General features: G+C 31.5%; 1 protein-coding gene across 4 annotated transcripts in view; it reads right to left on the bottom strand.

The window, feature by feature from the left end:
* The window catches only part of LOC136984533 (mutS protein homolog 5-like), a 110128-nt gene that overhangs the window by 49966 nt on the left and 40192 nt on the right, over positions 1-19970 (bottom strand). For 3 of the 4 annotated variants that reach the window (XM_067281556.1, XM_067281559.1, XM_067281557.1), the window contains exons 6-14: positions 10460-10581; positions 10289-10398; positions 9698-9733; positions 7784-7866; positions 4159-4204; positions 2595-2733; positions 2082-2144; positions 1621-1692; positions 138-194 (exon numbers count right to left, since the gene is read on the bottom strand). In XM_067281556.1, coding sequence (XP_067137657.1) covers positions 138-194; positions 1621-1692; positions 2082-2144; positions 2595-2733; positions 4159-4204; positions 7784-7866; positions 9698-9733; positions 10289-10398; positions 10460-10581 — 728 coding nt within the window. The remainder of the gene's footprint in view (positions 1-137; positions 195-1620; positions 1693-2081; positions 2145-2594; positions 2734-4158; positions 4205-7783; positions 7867-9697; positions 9734-10288; positions 10399-10459; positions 10582-19970) is intronic. The other variant, XM_067281558.1, reaches the window with a different exon arrangement.

Below are 19970 nucleotides of genomic sequence, written 5' to 3'. Positions count from 1 at the left end.
ATATATTGAAAACTTATTTTTAGATTATTGATAATAGTAAGATTTTACCTCTGCTATAAAACTTAAGAAAATGAAAATTTTAATTTTCTTAATTTTCTCAACGTTAAAGTTTAATGTTAAAATATAAATAAACTTACTATTTTGTTTATTAGTGAGGAAATACGACATAAATCTGATGTAAATGTTTCAGTTATCTATAAAGAAATATTTCAGTTAAATCTTTAGAGAATTAATTTTCATTTTTTAATCTTAAACAAATGTAAAATATTATAAAATTATATTTTAATTGCAAAATATTAAATAAACTTAGTACAAAAACTACATTTATTGACATGAAAGTTTATTGTATTTTACTAATAATGTGTAGCCATTGTTATAAATCTTGTGTATTGTACTGTAATTTAATAAAATTTAATGTTTATAGTCTGTTGCAACATATGCAATGATATTTTCAGTTTTATATTAACTATTGTTCACAGATCTTGGACAACCTAAGCAATTTAATAATTCAAATAACCTTTACACCTATTAATATTCAGACTGTAGTCAGAGTGTACTATATTTGTGACATCTAAAATACTGGAATACTTTAAAAATCAGCATTTGTTTCCATTAATTTACCAGTTAGCTAAGGGTGTAATTTATTTCACACTACAATATTACATAATTTGGTGTTAATTTTTTTTTTTCAATATTCCCAGTTTTAAAAATTATTAAATAAATAACAAATTATCATTAAATGTTAATACAGATTCTGTCAATAAGTTTTTAGGTTTTAATATTTTAATAATTAAAAAAATTACAAAACTTAAACATAATTACAACACCATTAAATATGGATATAGTTAAATGAATAATAAATACATGGTATGTTCAAAAAGTTCATGAAAAATAATTTTTTCACCTATTTTATTGACTACATTTAGACAACATTTCCCTCAAAGTAATCACCTTCTGCAACAACACACTTCATCTGGCAGTCATACAATAGTTTGAAAACATTTTGTAACCCTCATTCACAATCATCCAAAGTATACATTTTGCAGCAGCAATCACTTCATCTATGTTGTTAAATTTTGGCCTTTCATGTGTGTTTTCATGCAGGAAAACAGGTGGAAATCACACAACACAAGATCTGGTGAGTATGGAGGATGTGATGGAATGTTTACTCAGATACCTCTGTACAAGAAGAACTCAATAAGCAAGTGCACATTAAACTGTACTCCAAAATCTTGCTTTCACCCTGTCTAAAAATGCATGCATAAGATATGTTGCAAATACTGATTATGACATTACCACCTCGTGCTGTGACTCTGTACACAGTTGTCAACTATTTTTTTAAAAATCTGAGTCATTCTCACTCCACTTACACACATTACAGACATTTTCTGCAAATTTTTTGAATGTATCATACATCAATTTCATATATACAAGATGTTTGAGACCACTCATACCACATGTTTTCCATGAAAATTTGTTGCATAAAGCTGGGGAAAACTTTTTTATAGTCAAAGCTCATACTGTTGTCAAATGAGAGCCAACCAAGCCTTACTCTGAATTTGCATATCAGAATAGAGATCAGTTTTTAATAAAGACATAAACATCTTACATTGTACTTACTTTTCTAAAAATATAAATAGACTGCGGCTGCATTCCACATATATCTTTTATAAGAACAGAATTATAAACAGTCTGTTAAATCAATGAAAACTAGTATTAATCACTTAAATAAGAGATTGATATTAACTTCATTAATGAAAATTTTAAAAATTAATATTAAGATAATACAAATATACAGAGGATTTATAAAAGCTCAAGAAACTGTAATTTATAAAAGCTTAACTATAAAATTTAAACTACAAATCAATATCATAAATTGATGAATAAGGTCTTAAATAATGTTAAAGAATGAATGATACTTATCTAAAATTTCACAAAGTGCATAAAGATAAAAATTACGTCAATTGAATAAAAAAAAGTTTTAAATGTAACTGAAAGTTTACAGATTCTTTTCAGATATTTATATGAATATATTAGTAATATAAACAATAAAATAGGAGTAATAAACAAAATTATTATACCTTATATAATGCTTTCCAATCATTAACTGAAGCATGAGAATTTAACATATGAGAGAGAATACGCTATTAAATAATAATTTTGAATATGTATTAATTGAATATTTTAAGAAATTTTAATTACTAAAATTACATAATTAAAATATATTGAATGTAATGACAGCTGAGCTAAGATTAATTCATCAAATAAAAGAAAGTAATTATTTATTTTCCCATTTAATTTATCTTTTTAATTTATCTACAGTAGATAATTTATTACTGTTTGTAAGTTCTTATACAGAATTTTATTATGATAATTTATCATTCTAGTAATTTTAAAAATCTAACATCATTACTAAAATAATATAAAATAATTCACAAATTAGCTTACATTGAAATATTTATTTTATTCTAATAAGACTTCCTTCTATAATATCACAAAAATTTACTATTTTTTATACTAATTAGACACTTTATTTTTGTTCTTTCACTAATAATTGTTTTATTTCTTAAAAATATTTTATAAGTAATGCTTACTGGGATGTGTTTTATATTTTTTAAACAATTCTGCAAGTTATAAACAACTTCAACATTTTGAGGTGTAACAAAATAAGCAACTGCATCCTGTCTTTGTTTTAAAATTTCTATATCTTGAGTAGGCTGTAATAGCAATTTCCTACAAAATATTTATAAACTTTAACTTAAAATATTCTAATATTGTTCAGTAAACAATTTTATAATATATAATGTGCATGTGAAAATTACAGTAATTCATTATTTTGCAAAAGATTAAATCTTTTCAAAAAAAAATTTTAAGTTACTAAGTGTAATTCCATAAAATGCAGATTTCAGTATAGCACTACTACAGTAAAACCTGTGTAAATCAGAATCAAATGATACTGAATTATTTTTCCACTCTGTCAGGTTTCTGTTTTGAATAGGTTTTAGTATTTTTTTTAAACTTGAAACTACACCAGATAAATATCACACAGATAAGTTCAGTTTTTACAGTAAAATCACTTTTATATGTATTAAAATAATTTTTTTACTAAACTTAATCAAAAGTTCTAACTAAAGATGGGACTATTCAAATGCAAGAATTGAGAATTATTTGATTTTAAAACATTCTTGTCATTTCCAAGGACTTGTGCTAGATATATAAACACTAAGAGTTCTTTGATACAATGCTTATGAGCTAACATTCTCACTGAACAAACTAATTTAATTGAGTACCAATAACTAATAATGTCTTGTAAACTAGTGTATTAAATAAATGAAAACAGTTATATCCTCTTCCAGAAGAAATATTTTATTTATCAAACATTTTCCAGTGAAAAACTACTGTCTCACTTGGCCATTGGAAATTCTAATTGGATTATAGCAAAGACCAATTATTCTATTATGATTCTTCTTCTTCTTGTGTCGATTCCGGCCATCTTTGGACCACATACAAACAACTAATTATGACTTGCTTTTCCCTCTTCCCTTCCCTTTGTTCTTCTTCCTTTCTTTCCAATACCTCTTCATTCTCTCGCTCTGCTGTTGTCTTTGCTCCTGAGTGAAGAGTCTTCCACGTCTGTTATTTTCCTTTTCCTGAAAACCCTTGAAGTTCCTTATTTTGTTCCTAAACCTTTCCCTGTTCTGGATATCTTCTTCCAATATGCCCATTTCTGCCATGTCTTTTTGTCTATTATGATTCTATTATCTGGCTTCATGAGGAATTTTAACATCAAACATCCAATGTACGAAGTGGGTCATTATAACTATTCACTTTCCAATCTTTACAAACAAATTGCTAAAGACAACTTTAACAATAACTTTAACATGGCAACTTTAAGCAATACTTGCATAGATTGGGAACAATCCACAATGAGATTTTGGTATTCAGGAGGACCAAACACCACTTCACTCAGTTTTTTGCTGCAATAAGTACAATTACATTAGGGATAATTTAATGAGAGCTGCTATTCTTGAAGGGCAATATAGTTTGCATGTAATAAAAATATAAAATCAAACCTTCTTAAAAATATTTGCAAATAGAAATAATGTAAATGTTATAGGTGTCAAAGATAGTTTTTTTTGAGTAAAAAAATATACTTACTTTAAATACTTGCTGCCAAAACTTGATTTGCATTTATTAATAATTCCTTTAAAAATATTCATAATTAATTAATACTTTATTAAATTTATTACATTTAACTAATACAATAAATCCTCAAATTAATGGACTAATTCAGGTGAGGGATATCCATTAAAGCCACCAAAAGTCCATTATATAATAAAGTTGATTTTTTGAATGCATGTGGTAAAAATTGACAAATTAGTTAGTTTATCTGTTTTTTATTTATGTAGATACATTTGTGTAATTAAAATTATGTATGTATGAAAGTTTAATTTCACAAAAAAATTTTCTACATGTATGAATTGCTTATGTACTCACTGTAGTTCTGAGACTGTAATAAACAATTATATGATCTAAATCAAAATAAATAAACAAACGTTTTTGGAAAATACATTTTAATTGTATTTAACTAAACAAATAAACAGTGTTCTTATGAATGGTGATTCTTGGATTTCAAAAAATAACCTGTTAATTTAATTACATATAAAAAGCATTTTAAAATTAACAGGGTACTAATTTTCAGATATAACACATGGGCCAGAAATTTTGTCTGTTAAATTTGAAGTCTATTAAATTGAGGTCTTACTGTAACTACTTTTCAAGAAAAAATAATAACTTCTTAAACATTTGAAAAATATTTTTAAAGAATTTTAGCATCTAAATACATGGTTCCAGAAATAACTCAAAAATCAAAATATATTAGGATATAAAGAAATTTATTTATTTTTATTTCTCTTAGTTTTATTTTTGCTAATTACTTTGCAAACATAGCTCTAAAAACACAAGAATAATGATGCTGGTAATTCTGATAATCCAAAAAAAAAAAAAAACGTAAAGTGCCTATTTTCAGAAGAAAAAATTAAAGTTTTAGATTTAGTTAGAAAAGAAAGTCTGCTTCTGACAATTTTTTAGTTATTTTTTTATGATTTACAGTATCATGTGAATTTCTGTTTTCACATGGTGTCTTTGACTGTATTGGTCACACATGGCAAATTCCTATTGTGTTTGAGATCTGGTTAATATCCAAATTTGAGAAAAAGATATTTGCCCATCTCTAACATATATCCTTTTATAAAATTAACTTTTGAATTAGAACAGAATTCTTCTATTTATTTTCAGAATATAAATATAATTGGAAATGGACCAAGATCTTTCATTTAGCTTTCTCCATAAATACAACAAATCTTCAATGATTATCCGTGCTTCATCTTTTCAACCAGATTCAAATAATTCAACTATTTCTGCATTGATTTTCAGGGCCTATCTATTTTCTCATAGATGAAATTTTACATATAATAAAAAATTAAAATATAAAGAATCTTTTTATTTATATGAAAGAACTAAACAGTAAAAAATAAATTTCATTTAGCTTTCAAATATTCTTGGTATTATACAACCAAGAATATTTGAAGAGACCACAAAAAGACAAAAGACTTTTTGCTTTTTTGATGTTAAGTCCTTTAATAATACAAATACAAATACAACAAAATACAAAATACAGTAAGACCCCGCTTAACGCTATTTCAGTATTACGCGGTAGTATTGAAATTCCCCAAGATTGCATGCAGTGTTGGGATCAAGGCATAATATCAAATTTTAAAGCTTATTATCTGTGGTGGACATTCCAACAACTGATTGATAAAACAGATGGAGCAGATAAACAATCCATTAGAAATTTTTGGAAAAACTATAATATCATTTGCTGTAGACAACATCAATCTTTCCTGGAACAAGATGACCGAGAAATGTTTGAAAGGAGTATGGAAGAATCTATGGCCGGAGCTAAGCAAGGACGTTGACACGAGAATCCATTGTTGATGTCAACGAAATTGTCAAGCTAGCTAATGAAACAGGGTTGGATAATATAAATGCACAGGATATTGAAGAATTATTGCAAGTTACAACTGGAAAAAGTTTTTCCAACGACGATCTTAAAGAATTAGTAGAACAACAGGTGCATGAAGATGACAAAATTAGCATTTCTGAAGATGAGAAACAAAAGGAACTTTCAACAGATTTTCTAAAAAAAAGTTTACCACTATAACAGAAATTATGGATCAGTTTATACAAAATGATTTCAATTTTGATAGAAGTTCAAAGGCAAGATGAAGTGTCATGGATGCGATATCTTGCTATCGACAACTGCTTGCTGAAGGAAACAGGAAAAGGCAAATGATGTTAGATAACTTCTTCACAAAGAAACAAAAGATGTCAAATGAGGAAGAACCTTCCTCATCACAAACATAACTTCTTTACTTAAACTTTTTTTTATTTTCATGAATGTTTTATGAATAAATTTCGATATTAGCAATATATAAGTCTATAATTAATGTAATAAAAAAGTATTTAACAATAAATGTTACAAAATAAAACAAAAAAAAATGATAAATTTTCTTATTCTCTGTTCTGTTTCACGTATCCCCCTTATTTACATGTTAAGATGACCCCGTTTAACGCTGTTTCGTTTAGCGCTTTGTCATCTAGGAACGCATCCCTGCGTTAAGTGGGGTCTTACTGTAATTTCTTACTGTAATTCAATACTATCCAACAGTTTTTACATTTGTATTTCGTATTTAACATCCAAAGACACCAATATTTATATTAACAAAAAGGATGAAAAATTTCTTTGTTTTAATTTATTTTATTTTATTAATTTCAAACTACTAGCTTTGTTCCAATGAAATATATTATATCTATACTTTAAAAAAATAATAAAAACTTTGATGCTTGTTCTGATACTCTGTAATATTAATTATGATTTTCAAATAATAAAATTCTGATGTTGGAGATTATGTATTCCCAAAAAATATACTGGTAATAAATACAGCAAACATCCACTAACTTAGACTAATAAGGAGTGAAATTTGTCAGTTTATGAAAGCCCAAGTTAGTAAGGCATTTTCTCTGGAAAAATGGAAAACAAGAAGTTAGATATATAGTAATTTATTATGACCAGCTCTACATTGAAGTTATACTGAACATTAGTGGGTTATATTGTTGAATTTATTACTACGAAAAATGAGTTCAAAAAAGATTATGACAATACAGTATATAGAAAGGTACCATCTTCAGTACCAATTATAGAAATATAATGCATGGTATTACAAAAACTTCTAGATATCAAAAATACTTTTTAATCGTAATTAGAAGTATAACTGAAGCATTCTATTTACAGAGCTATTATAATCTGAAGCTGGTTTCAGGAGGAATCCAAAAAAATTTGCAAACATTTTACAGAATTTTCATCACTGGACTAAATTGAAGTTTGGTAGTTTGTTTCTACTAATTATAATTCTTCTATTGTCAAAAAATTTTAAATTACTCTATATTTTTCAGAAAAATTTGTCCAAATTATGAAAAGTCTGTGTTGGCAGGTTCCAAGTTAGCAGGAACTTACTGTATTTAGCAAATTTCTTAATGAATTCTAAAATTTTATAATTGATAAAAACATTTTGAAAGTCATGATATATTTATATAGGTTATTTTTAAGCAATATATATTTTATTTTTCCAATATCCTCTTTCTAATGTACAGTACTTTGATATATTATGAAACATACACACTAATACAATCAAAAAAATATTTTTCAGAAAATTTAACCTACCATATAAACTTAAATCTTCTCTTGTAGTATTTCTGTTTGCTGATGCAGACAACATGGATTGCTGATTAAATATTTGCAATGCACTTAGGATAAAAGAAACAAATGAACTAATAAATTGTTAAGTATAAGTAACTTTTTATATTTATTATATTAGTTTAAAATTTAAATTACAAAATGCAAAATACATGAAAATTCTTAAACTCATCTCCAGGACCATCAAGAGCTTAAATAGCTTGAACAAAGCAGGTCCCTTTTGCCAATTTTTTTGAACAAATAAAATACATAGAATACTTCTTTATTAATAAAAAGCAGTCTTAAAAGATTTTATTTTCTGTTAGAAAAAGTGACATTAATTTATAGGAGTAGAAACTGTCAAGGAATGTGAATTACATTTAGCGAGGTTGAGGCCAAAGTTGTAAACACAAAAACGTGTATGTCAGGCATTCAGTGCCGCTTTCCTGTAAGCCTATAAGTTTGACAATGGTGTTTGGATAGTCAGTGGAATCATGCTTGACATTCCAAATGCCATTGTCAAACTTCTAGGCTTACAGGAAAGCGGTGTTGAATGTTCGACGTATACGTTTTTGCATTTAAAACTTCAACCTCAACCTCGCTATTGTGCTCCTCTCAACTGCCAGTGGCATTAAATCTTCCTGCACTCTACCATGTTCTGTAGCACAGAAGGCTTGTGCTGTTCTGCTGTTCTTTCTGTATTTGTTCATTTATTAAACACAGTTTTTAGTTAAAGTAATGCATCATTATACATTCTTTCATTTATCTTTGACTTGAAGAAAACTGTGACAGAAGAAATATCAAGAAATTCTGAATTTTGGGAAGGTTATTCAGACTATCATCATACCAAATATGTTAGTGTGTATCACTGGTGAAAGCAATGTGAAATTGACATTTGATGGTGTGCAGAAGTTGCCCAACACTGTTTTTGTCTGGATGTGGTATTATTGGCTCTTTGATTCAAGATTGTACTGGTTAGTGAAGAAACTGCATAATATTTATGCTGCAAGTAAAGCACTGTTTCCTGATGTTCTCTCTTTCCAGAAACCTCCCTTGGACAGCTTTGATGTGAACTTTGTCAAGAATATTCACTATCAGGGGGAAATGGTGTGGTAGATGATGCTAGAGAATTCAGGAAGAAGTATGCTAAGCCAGCACAAGTGAACTTTTGAGTCCTGACCACATTGAGACACATCTTGAAAAATTGCTTGATGAATATAGGAGGGTTTTTTTCAGACCCTAAGTTAGACTTTCTCCATGCTATTAAATAGGCAGGCTGCTTCTTTGGAAACTTTCTGTACATTCATCCATTTCAAAACGATAATGGCAGCACAGCTCAACTGTTGTTGAGCTATTTCTTAAAGCCATTTACAATTCTCCAACTCTATATATCTCTGGAAATATGCATGATGTATACCTGCAGTGCCTTAGAGAGACACGGTTGTATGATGAAGGAATGACTAATGCTTCTGCCTTGTCTTGATTTATTCTGAATGCTGTGCTAAGGGAATTCACAGAATCATGTTTTGTTATGAGTATATGTTATTAATTTAATTGTTTTAACATATCCTTTTAATGTCAGTTAATAAGACTAGAATTTTCACTAACTGTAGACTTATTCTGTTAATGTTATTGATCAGTTATCATTATCAGTATAGATCAGTCCCATCAAAGTAATATGCAATTTTGCTGTATATTTAAATTTCAAATAACAGACTGTCGTTATATTTCAGTATTTTATTTTAAGTAAAATAATAAACTCAAAATTTAAATTTAAATTCTGGAATATGAAAGAAAAGAACTGGAAGATTTAAAAGCTCTTTCAAGAATTATCATATATTTTTCTAAAATTTAATCTTACATTTTTAAAATAAAATAAAATAAAAATAAAGTGTACTTTACCTAAAGGAATTTTCATCTATATTAACTATATCACGTCTGAAAAGAAAAAGATCTATATATATATATATATATAAATTAGTATTAATGATATGTGTAAACATGATATGTATCATGTTTTTCACATAACATTAATACATATCTAACATATGTATTAAAAAAATTCTTAAGACAGTAATTAATTTTATATTTTTCTCTTATTTCTAAATTCTGACTAGCTATTATGTAGAAACTATCAAAATCAATCTTAGCTTTGTTAAAATCTACAAAATACTAAAATTTAATATTCTCTCTCTATATAATACATAACAACTAACTTTGGTGATAAAAATAAATTTCCATCATTATTTCCCAATAATAGCAATCAATTCAAACAGATATTCGTTTAAAACAATATAACATAAATAATACTAACATCTTTAATAGAACGTCTATCCTTTCCAAGCATCTCTAAGAATTAGATTTTTCATATTCATAGAAATGCTTGATAAATATGATATATTATATTTTGAAATGACTCCATATTTGAATATTTAATTCTGAGATGCTTTTGATAGTTAAAGTCTACTTAAAGAACAGATTTTATGTTCTTACAATGAAAAGGCAGTTATTCCAAGAACAGGAACAGAAGCACTTTCTTCTTCTAATTGTATTCCAATTCTTTCCTTTTGCAAATAGTTTAATAATGCTCCACATGATCGTACCTTTAAAAATTTTGCTTTGTTATTTTTACATTTACATCTTAGAATAAAATATGAAACTTACCAATGAAATATTTGTAAAATTTATTAATGCTGAAAGATAGATATGTTTTTCAGTTTCATTTAAGTTTTTAGGAATAGAAGGTATATTCAAAAATCTTAAATAATGTCTTGCAGCTTCATATGCTGTTTAATAAATGAAAGTAAAATACAGAGAAGTTTGTAAAAAAAGTTTATATTAAGTTATAACAATATAAACTAATATATTAATTTTTAAAAAATCTGTACTTTGATTTAAAACAAGTCATAAGAATAAAATATATAATTCTGATTAATTATCCTAAATTTATTTAATGATGCTAGATAATTTATTAATATTGACAGGTTTTCAAATAAATTGAATTTTAAAACCAATTGTATTAAATGATCTAAATAATGTTTTTCTTTGTTTTTTACTTAAACTACTGAGTAAATATAACATCGAAAAAGAATATTTAACCATGCATTACGGCTTTTTATCATTTTAAATAAAAAATCTCTTATTATGGTTAAATATATTAGACATAAAAGACAAAACCAATAATAAGAATAATTTAATAGAATGATCAGAGTATCAAATATTCTCTAATCATAAATAATATAATAAATAAGATTAATAAAATAGACTTTAAAAACTGCCAAATACAAATTACAAAAGTCATAATATTAATAGGCTAAAGATATATACTGTTTTTATTCTGTCCTTATCATTCCACTGATTTAATAAAATTTTCACTTTTGTCTCATTTTTTGAAAATAAAAACACAGCTTCTAGTTTGTATATTAAACACATTTGTATCTTGTGTTCTGAACTTATAATTTACTATTATAAAATGTTTATCCTGCATTGATAAAGGTCATAAATTTGAATGGATACTGCTGATGAGATATCTGGATTACAAGAAATACAGAATAGTTGCAACAAATCTAACAAATATATTACACTTACAGAAGCAGATAAAATTTGATTATTTGATTAATGGACATTAACAAAGATAATAATTACCAAACATTTAGAGAAATAGGATGAAAAAGAAATTGATTTACTGTAGCTGACAGATGAGACAAAATATTTAATAAAATGCATGAAAAGCATATTGAATTCCAAGTTTTTAATAATTTGAAAGATTTAGTCTTTTGTTTGCCAGGACATATAGCTTCTGTAGAATGAAATTTTCACTCATGAATTTCCAATGGTCAAAAAAATGCTGAGATTAAGTATTTAAGCCACAAAAGTTTTGTTAATTATAAAACAAAATTATGAAGTTAAAATGCAGCAAGTTTTATAGTAAAACTAAAAGTGACCAAAGCTTATTAAATAAAATAAGTTCATCTGAAAAATGTGCTGATCTGATCCTGGAAAACCTTCTACATCAAACCAACTATTAAATCTAACATTATATATATTATAATAAAAATAATATTTCTTCATTATTAAATTTTCAAAAATAAAATCATTTAGGATTGAATTGGATTGATAGATAAGCCAATGCATCCCATTAGCAGATTGCCAATGGTATGCCTCCGGGAAGGACTTTCTATGGGAAACTGTCCCCTACTTAGTTATTATGATAGATTCATGAAGAAAACCTGGAAAACTACATGACCAGCCCTCATTGGTAAAGTGTAAACCCATGACAAATTACCTCTGTTCAGTGGTTTTATTCACTTGGCCAGGTCTGGGATAAAATCTTTGAGAGAAATTTATGTACTCTTTTTTACACCATCAAATTAATATCACTAATAATGTACTAATAAACTTTTAGTGATTCTCACTTATACTTCTTGATATAATTTTAATAACAGATGACCTGTATGTATCAACTGTGGCACTCTGTCATTTTGGCGTCAAGAAATTATGGTCAGCCCATATATTACAGATCAAAATAATTTTGCTGTTAATTATCTATCCAGGATACAATATCAGCCAATAACTCTTACAATCACATACTTGTTTATTTGTTTTGTTAAGTTATGACAATGCAACACTTGGGCAATCTACCTAGGAGAAATGCCTTCTGGGAGGTCCTTTTAAGGGTAACTTGCCCCTATTCAGGCAGAAAGAATCCGGAAAACTCCATATGACCAGCCCATCCTGGCGTGGCACAAACTCACGTCTGAACTCCCAGTGTTCAGGGAATGGAACTGCTTGGCCACTGTGGGCCTACAATCACATACATGGATGATGTTTATAAAATGTAATGCTAATTGATACTTGAAAAATATTCACTTTAAGACACCAGTTAAAATGATTGAATTTAAACCAGAAGATAATGACATGATGATAATGACATGAAGATAATGACATGATGATAATGACATGAAGATAATGACATGATAATTTTAATTTTTTTGAACGTATGTGAAAGATATGAAAGGATAGGATGAAAAAGAAATTGAAATTTCTTTTTCATCCTATCCTTTTTCATGTGATTAAAGTCTATCATGATAATCTATTAAATGATCAATGTAGCACAGCTAAATCTAAAGATCTGATTAGTGAAAATATTTTTCCTCATTTATCATAAAAAGTGAATGTTAAACAATATAACTAGAACAATGATATATATTATGTAAAATGTTAGACTTGGCGTTTAACGGAAAGATTAGTAAAAAGGCAGTTGGACTAGCGTAACCAGTTATGTAACAAAAGAACAAAGAGTGCACAAAAATTACACACAGTCTTGACTCACAGAAGGTCAGCACTAAAAAGGGAGAGTGAAATGAGGTCACATACCCCGAGGGGTCAACAGCACCACCAACCTTTTATTACGTCATAAGAACATCTACAAAACATCGCAATCGTTGATTCCAACACAACCCCTCAACGATTGATCGTTAATACAATCTGATATTGTGAGTAAATTTATTAACCTTATTCGCGTCTAGCAGCTTTGTTAACAAGTTGGCTGTCATCCATTCGCTCAGACAATAAATTACAGTAATTTCTCCCGAATTCTTTAAATCACGTACAAAATGGTATTTTGTGTTGAGATGTTTCATGCGTTGTTGTGCTTTTCCTAATTCTAAAAGTCGTATACAACTTTGATTGTCCTCAAATATTTTGATAGGTGTTGTGATCGGTAGATTTATTTCTTCTAGAAGTCGTTTCATCCATACAGTTTCTTGAGTAGCTTCTGCCAAGGCTACATACTCCACTTTGGTGGACAAAAGTGCTACACACTGTTGCTTTTTACTGACCCAATGTATAGGACTTCCTTTTAGCAAGAGCAAATATCCTGTGTTCGATCTGCGGTCTATACGATCGCCTCCCCAGTCGGCATCTACATAACATTTAAGTTCTAATTCTTCATCGATATTTCCTAATTTAAGTTTCTTCTTTTTTGTCGTGTTCAGATAACGATAGATTCTTTTTTGTCAAATTCAGATAACGAAAGATTCTTTTTGCTTCCACCCAATCACTTTCTGAAGGTTTTGTTACTTTTCTCGCTAATATCGATGTACTTATCACAATATCTGGACGCAAGTTAGTCGCTAGATATAATAAAGATCCAATAGCACTTCTGTATACATTGTTGTTTTTGAACGTATCAGGCATTTCATTTCTTCTTAAGTATCCTGTATCCATAGGAATATTAGACAGTCTTGAATCGGATAAGTTAAATTCTCGAAATTTATTTTCGATATATCTTTCTTGGTGGAGTGAAAATATTCCGTTCTCGTCTCTTTCAAATTGTATTCCCAGATAATATTTTAAGTCACCTAAATTCTTGATTTTAAACATATCCTTCATTTCAGTTTCAAATTTGGTTAACGTATGTTCGTCTGTGGCCATTGCTATTACGTCATCTACATGAATTGCTAAATACAAACATCTTTTATGGCCTCTGGTGTAAAGACAGGGATCGGCCACGCTTCTTCTAAATCCCTTAGATAGCAATGATTCATTGAATTTTTTATTCCATTCATTTGCTCCTTGTTTCAAGCCATATATATTTTACAATAATTTGCAAACCATGTCCGGTGATCCTTCTTCATATCCTTCGGGTTGTTTCGTGTATACCTCGTGTGATAAGTCTCCATTTAAATAAGCCGTTTCGATGTCATAATGCTTAACTTTCATGTTCTTAATTCCGGCTATAGTTAGGAATGTTCGAAGGGTGGCAGTTTTGATCATGGGGGCATATACATCATTGTAGTCGAAGCCATACTTTTGTGTGTATCCTTGAGCGACTAAACAAGCCTTAAAACAGTTAACTTTATTGTTTTTGTCTCTCTTAATTTTATATACTCATCTGCTTCCTACTGCAGTTTTACCTGGAGGTAATTTTGTAATTTTCCATGTACCGTTATTTTTCACGGCTGCTATTTCCTGATTCATGGCTTCACTCCATTCTTTGGAATGTTTGCCTGCGATTGCCTCGCTATATTCTCTTGGTTCTGCTGCATCCTCTGTCACTGATAAATTTATTGTTTCAATTAACCTTATAGGAGGTACTCCCTTAGTAGTTCTTTCCGATCTCCTTAAATGTATGCCAGATTCTTCCATTTCTTGTTCCCTTGTTTTCGTTTCGCAATCTTCTTTTAAATTCGTATTATCAACTGTTGTAACTTGTTTCAAATTTTCATTATCGTTGTGTATATTGATTTCGGAATCTCTGTGCTTGACGTTTTCCAGAAAGTGAACATTTCTGCTTATTGTTATCTTATCAGTTTTCGTGTCAATTCATCAATAAGCTTTCGATGCTATCTCATATCCTACAAAAATTAGTTTTGTGGCTTTAGGTTCTAGTTTCTTTCGATCTTTAGGTTTAATAACATAGGCTGAGCATCCAAAAATTCTTATATGTGAGAGGTTTGGCTTCTTTCCATGCCATTTTTTGTACGGAGTTGTTTCACTCACTTTAGTAATTAATCTGTTCTGTAGGTAATTTGCACTATTCACCGCTTCTCCCCAGTATTTGTTCGGTAATCAAGCATCAATTAACATGCATCTTGTCATTTTTGTCAGATATCTATTCTTCCTTTCTGCTACTCCATTTTGTTGCGTGGAATAAGGTGCCGTAGTTTCCCATAGAATACCTTCATTTTTAAAGAATGTCTTTAAGTTGGTACTTGAAAATTCACCTTCTCTGTCCGATCTGATTCGTTGAGGAGTTCTTCCAAATTTTGTTTGTACATATTTAACATATTTGTAAGATTTATTTCCTTTTCTTTCAACAGAAAAAGTTTACATCTGGATTGAACCAGACTACAAATAAAATACAAGCTTTTGCGACAATAATTACTTCTTTCCCGACACACATATAATTACATAGAGACTATTATAAATACCGTATACAATCCTGTAGTTTTCACGACAAAAATTATTTCTTTTCCGATACGAATATAATTACATAAAATTACATAAAGACTATTAAAAATACCGTATACAATCCTGTACATGGGCGAGACTGTCGATGTGCTATCTTCGCTTCTCCGATGCTCCGAAAAAGAAAGATTCTGTTCCGTCGGCCTTGCCACTATTTATATGTCCTGTCCCCCTTGCGGAGTTAATCGTCCCCTCCGGGTATAACGAACGATGGACCGTTAGGGAAAGCAACAAACAAAGGGCATTGTCTGTTAAGGGACAAACATGGCGAACAATCGCCACATATGCCCCCCCCTAAAAGTCATTTTCCATAGTGCAAGCGGTGAAAGTCTATTTTTCTACCCCGGTGGTTGTAATTATGGGTAGGTTGGTCACGATTATCAAAGAGGCTTGTTTCTTGCCCAGAGTTTCTTCTCATTAGTGTGTTTCCCGACCTATAACGCACGGCCGGGACGTACGGGATATCAGCTATGTGGTCGTCATCCCCACATTCATTGGTCTCGCGTTTCCAGGTTTTCCTGGGTTTGTTTTGAAAAAATACACTAGTAAAGCACGGTTTAATACGGTCAATGTGAACTATACTCTTGTCAACTCTGGACCCTCCTTCGATCTCAACGTTTACAGGTCCAAGAATGCGACTGATACGATAAGGGCCCGTATATTTAGGGGAAAATTTTCCATGTCTACCGCCTTTTGCCTTTCTCAAGAGCCATACCCTTTGCCCCATTTTAAACTTGCAGGGGTTTTTGTTTCTATTCTTTCTCTCTCTATTATTGCAATTCTTCTCCTGACTCAAACCATATGCAGTGACCCGGATGACCCTTAGTTGTCTCATTAAGAAATTATGATGGTCGCTAGGGTCTACATAAACTTGAGAATTACTAGACGGCGGAGTTTGCGGAAACTTTGGGTCGAACCCATAAAGTAGGAAAGCGGGAGACTCATTTGTCGAAGAATGGGTCGCGACATTATAAGCAAATAATGCCGGGCGCACGAATTGATCCCACTGAGCATTATTTCCGTCCGATATACGAGCGATGACATTTACAATAGATTGGTTGACCCGTTCACAGATGGAATTCGAACATGGTCTATATGCGGTAGTGACATTCCTCTTGATTTCAAGGACCCTGCACATATCTTCAAATAGGGAAGAGGTAAAATTTGCACTCCTATCAGATATAATTATTTGTGGGCAACCGTAACGGCAAATAATGGTATCAAATATAGCTTCAGCTATTGAATTAGCAGACTGGTTAGGTAAGGGGGAAGCCTCGGTGAAACGGGTAAACATATCAATCATGACAAGGATGTAACAGTTTCCTTCACGTGTGGTTGTGAGGGGGCCTATTATGTCGACAGATATCTTTTGAAATGGATATTCTGCGACTTCAGTCTCCTGGAATGGGGCTCTCCCCTGGTGGAGATTGTGCATTTGGCATTCTGTTCTATATACTGTTTTATGCTTTTATTCATCCCTCGGAAGTAATAGTAGCGACTAATAAGTTTTCTTGTCTTGTCCCATCCCCAATGTCCCGCAAGGGGGTTATTATGAAAGTTTCTTATAACGTCCTTTACAGCGTCTTTCTCGACGCAAGTACTTCTTGTTTCTCCTAGCCCGTATGAGTTTGGTTTCACGTGAACGAGATTATAACCATCTAATTGGAACTCAGGCGGAATCGTCCCCTTCCGACTCTCCTCCCGACTTTGATGGTGACCCTTTAGGAGGACTCTCTTTATTGAGCCGAAGAATTTGTCGCTATTTTGGGATTTTATAACTTTCTCTAATAAGTTCGTGTTTTCGCCATTAGCATTTATGACAATTGGTTCATACGATCGAGGGTCAGTATACATCCTCGATAAGCAGTCAGCCATATGGTTATCCCGACCCTTCACGTGGTTAATTTCGATGTCAAAACCAGATATTTCGATTGCCCACCTCATCAGACGGCCGTTATGATTCTTCATGTTCTTTAAATATGATAACGGCTTGTGATCGGAATATATCAGCACGCGTTGGCCTAGGATCAAAGGGCGAAAATGATGGAGAGCAAGGACGATGGTGAGATACTCCTTCTCAATTGTGGAGTAATTTAATTCGGCGCCGTGGAATTTGTAACTAAAGTACCCCACAGGAAGCAAATCTCCTTCTCTCCGTTGTTCAAGGACAGCGCCGGAACACTTTTCAGAAGCGTCCGCGTGTAAAAAAAACGGTTGGTTAAAATCCGGGTGGGCCAGAATGGGTGGTTTAACGATGAAGTCCTTCAAACGGTCAAAGCTGATTTGGTGGGACTCCTCCCATCTGAATTTTTCATGCTTTTTGGTCAGTTTGGTGAGTGGAAGGGCTATTTCAGAGAAGTTTTTAATGAATCTCCTGAAAAACCCTAACATTCCTAAGAAGCTTCTAACTTCAGTTACGTTTTTAGGGGGCCCCAGGCGTGCTATTGCGTCGGTATTCTTGGGATCGGGGCTGATCCCTTCCTCATCAATTATGTGGCCTAAATAGCAAACTTTGTTGACTAGGAATTTGCACTTTTTCGGGTTTAATTTTAGGTTAGCCTCGTGGATAATGCTAATCACCTCTTCCAATACTTTCATATGTTCATCAGCCGATGGGGAGAATATGACGATATCATCTTGAAAGACATAACAGTGTATCCCTATGTGTTTCCCCAATAGACGGGACATCGCATATTGAAAGTACCTTCCGCTATTTTTGGCCCCCTGGGGAAGTCTACACATTTGATACTTGCCCCAGGGAGTGGAGAAGGCAAACATGTGGCGGGTTGATAAGTCGATAGGGATTTGGAAATATCCAGACTTAAGATCTAATATTGAGAAGATTTTGCTCCCATGGAATTTTTCCAAGATTTCGTCTATGCGGGCCATTGGAAAATCTTGATTTTCAGTTAGCTCATTGACCTTCCGAAGGTCTAAGGTCATCCTTATCTCTCCGGATTCCTTAGCTATGACGTGGATAGGGGAGTTCCATTCAGAGAGCTCTCCTCACAGATTCCGGCCTTTAAAAAAGATTGCATTAATGTTTTTAACTTGCTCAAATGGCAGTTAGGGATACGGTATTGCCTCACATTTACTACTTTGGTATCATTGACTATTGGTTTATGCATGAACTTCTTAGTGCCAGTAAGGTCCTTAACGTCTATTGCAAAGACATCACTCTTTTCTTTCACTAAATCTATAACCCTATTACGGTAAGTGTTCTCCACATGGGAAAAATCTATCATCCCGATGATGCTTTCGTTGGTACCTACTCTGGCGTCACCCATATAAACCCCGTATTCTCTGTACAAATTACATCTGCTCTCCAATGCCCTCTTCACCTCATCCAGAATAGACGGAAACTTGCTAAGAAAATCAACTCCCAATATGCCGTCGTATTCAAGGTCGGGAGGGAGCCTTATACACGAAAATAACAAATCAATAGCTGCACAGCCTTTACTAACCTCTACCTCTAGAGCCCATTCAGAAACAGATATATGTCCATTGATTCCCCTAATTCTCACCTCTTTTCTAATATAAGGCCGTTTTCCGTGCTGGAGTTCTACTCTGTCCAGTAAATCAGTGTCTATTACCGATTTCTCGGCCCCCGTATCACATAGCAGCGACACATTCAGCTGCTCCATGGTCCCCTTTATAATCGGAAGTCCTTTCTCAGATACCTCAACCCCAGCCAGGCTTATTTTACAACTGGGAACAGAGTGCTGGCATTTATTCTGTTCCTTATTTAGTTTAAATTTGAAGGGTTTCGTTTAGGGCATTTCCTCGCTAAACGATTCGGGTCATTACATATGAAGCACCGTCTACTTCCCGAGTTTTTTATCATCTGCCCTGCATGGTTAATCTTGGTCAATTGAGCGACCGATTCACACAGTGAACTCACTGCGGCTTCCAAGCGAGCTAATCTGTCGTTTTCTTGTTTTTCGGCGCTAGCGTTTTCAACCCTATCATTGCAGTCATTCTTGGGATTTTGTATGGCAGAAATATCTCTATTATTTCTGAAGTTCCCACATTCATTAACAACTTTTTCTTCCCGCTCTGCGATATCAATAGCTTCATTTAATGTTTTAGGTCCGCCGCGAAGGACGTGTTCCCTGAGTTGAGGATGCAGCCCTTTCACGAATCTTTGCATCACGACATTGTCACGGAGCAACGAAACTTGATTATCTTTCGATACTGCCCCATA

The sequence above is a fragment of the Centruroides vittatus genome, unplaced genomic scaffold (assembly GCF_030686945.1).
Source record: "Centruroides vittatus isolate TY-2023 unplaced genomic scaffold, ASM3068694v2 contig_922, whole genome shotgun sequence".
Lineage (NCBI taxonomy): Eukaryota > Metazoa > Arthropoda > Arachnida > Scorpiones > Buthidae > Centruroides > Centruroides vittatus.
Note: the sequence above shows the minus strand (reverse complement) of the source record. Positions and strands in the feature narration are given on the sequence as shown.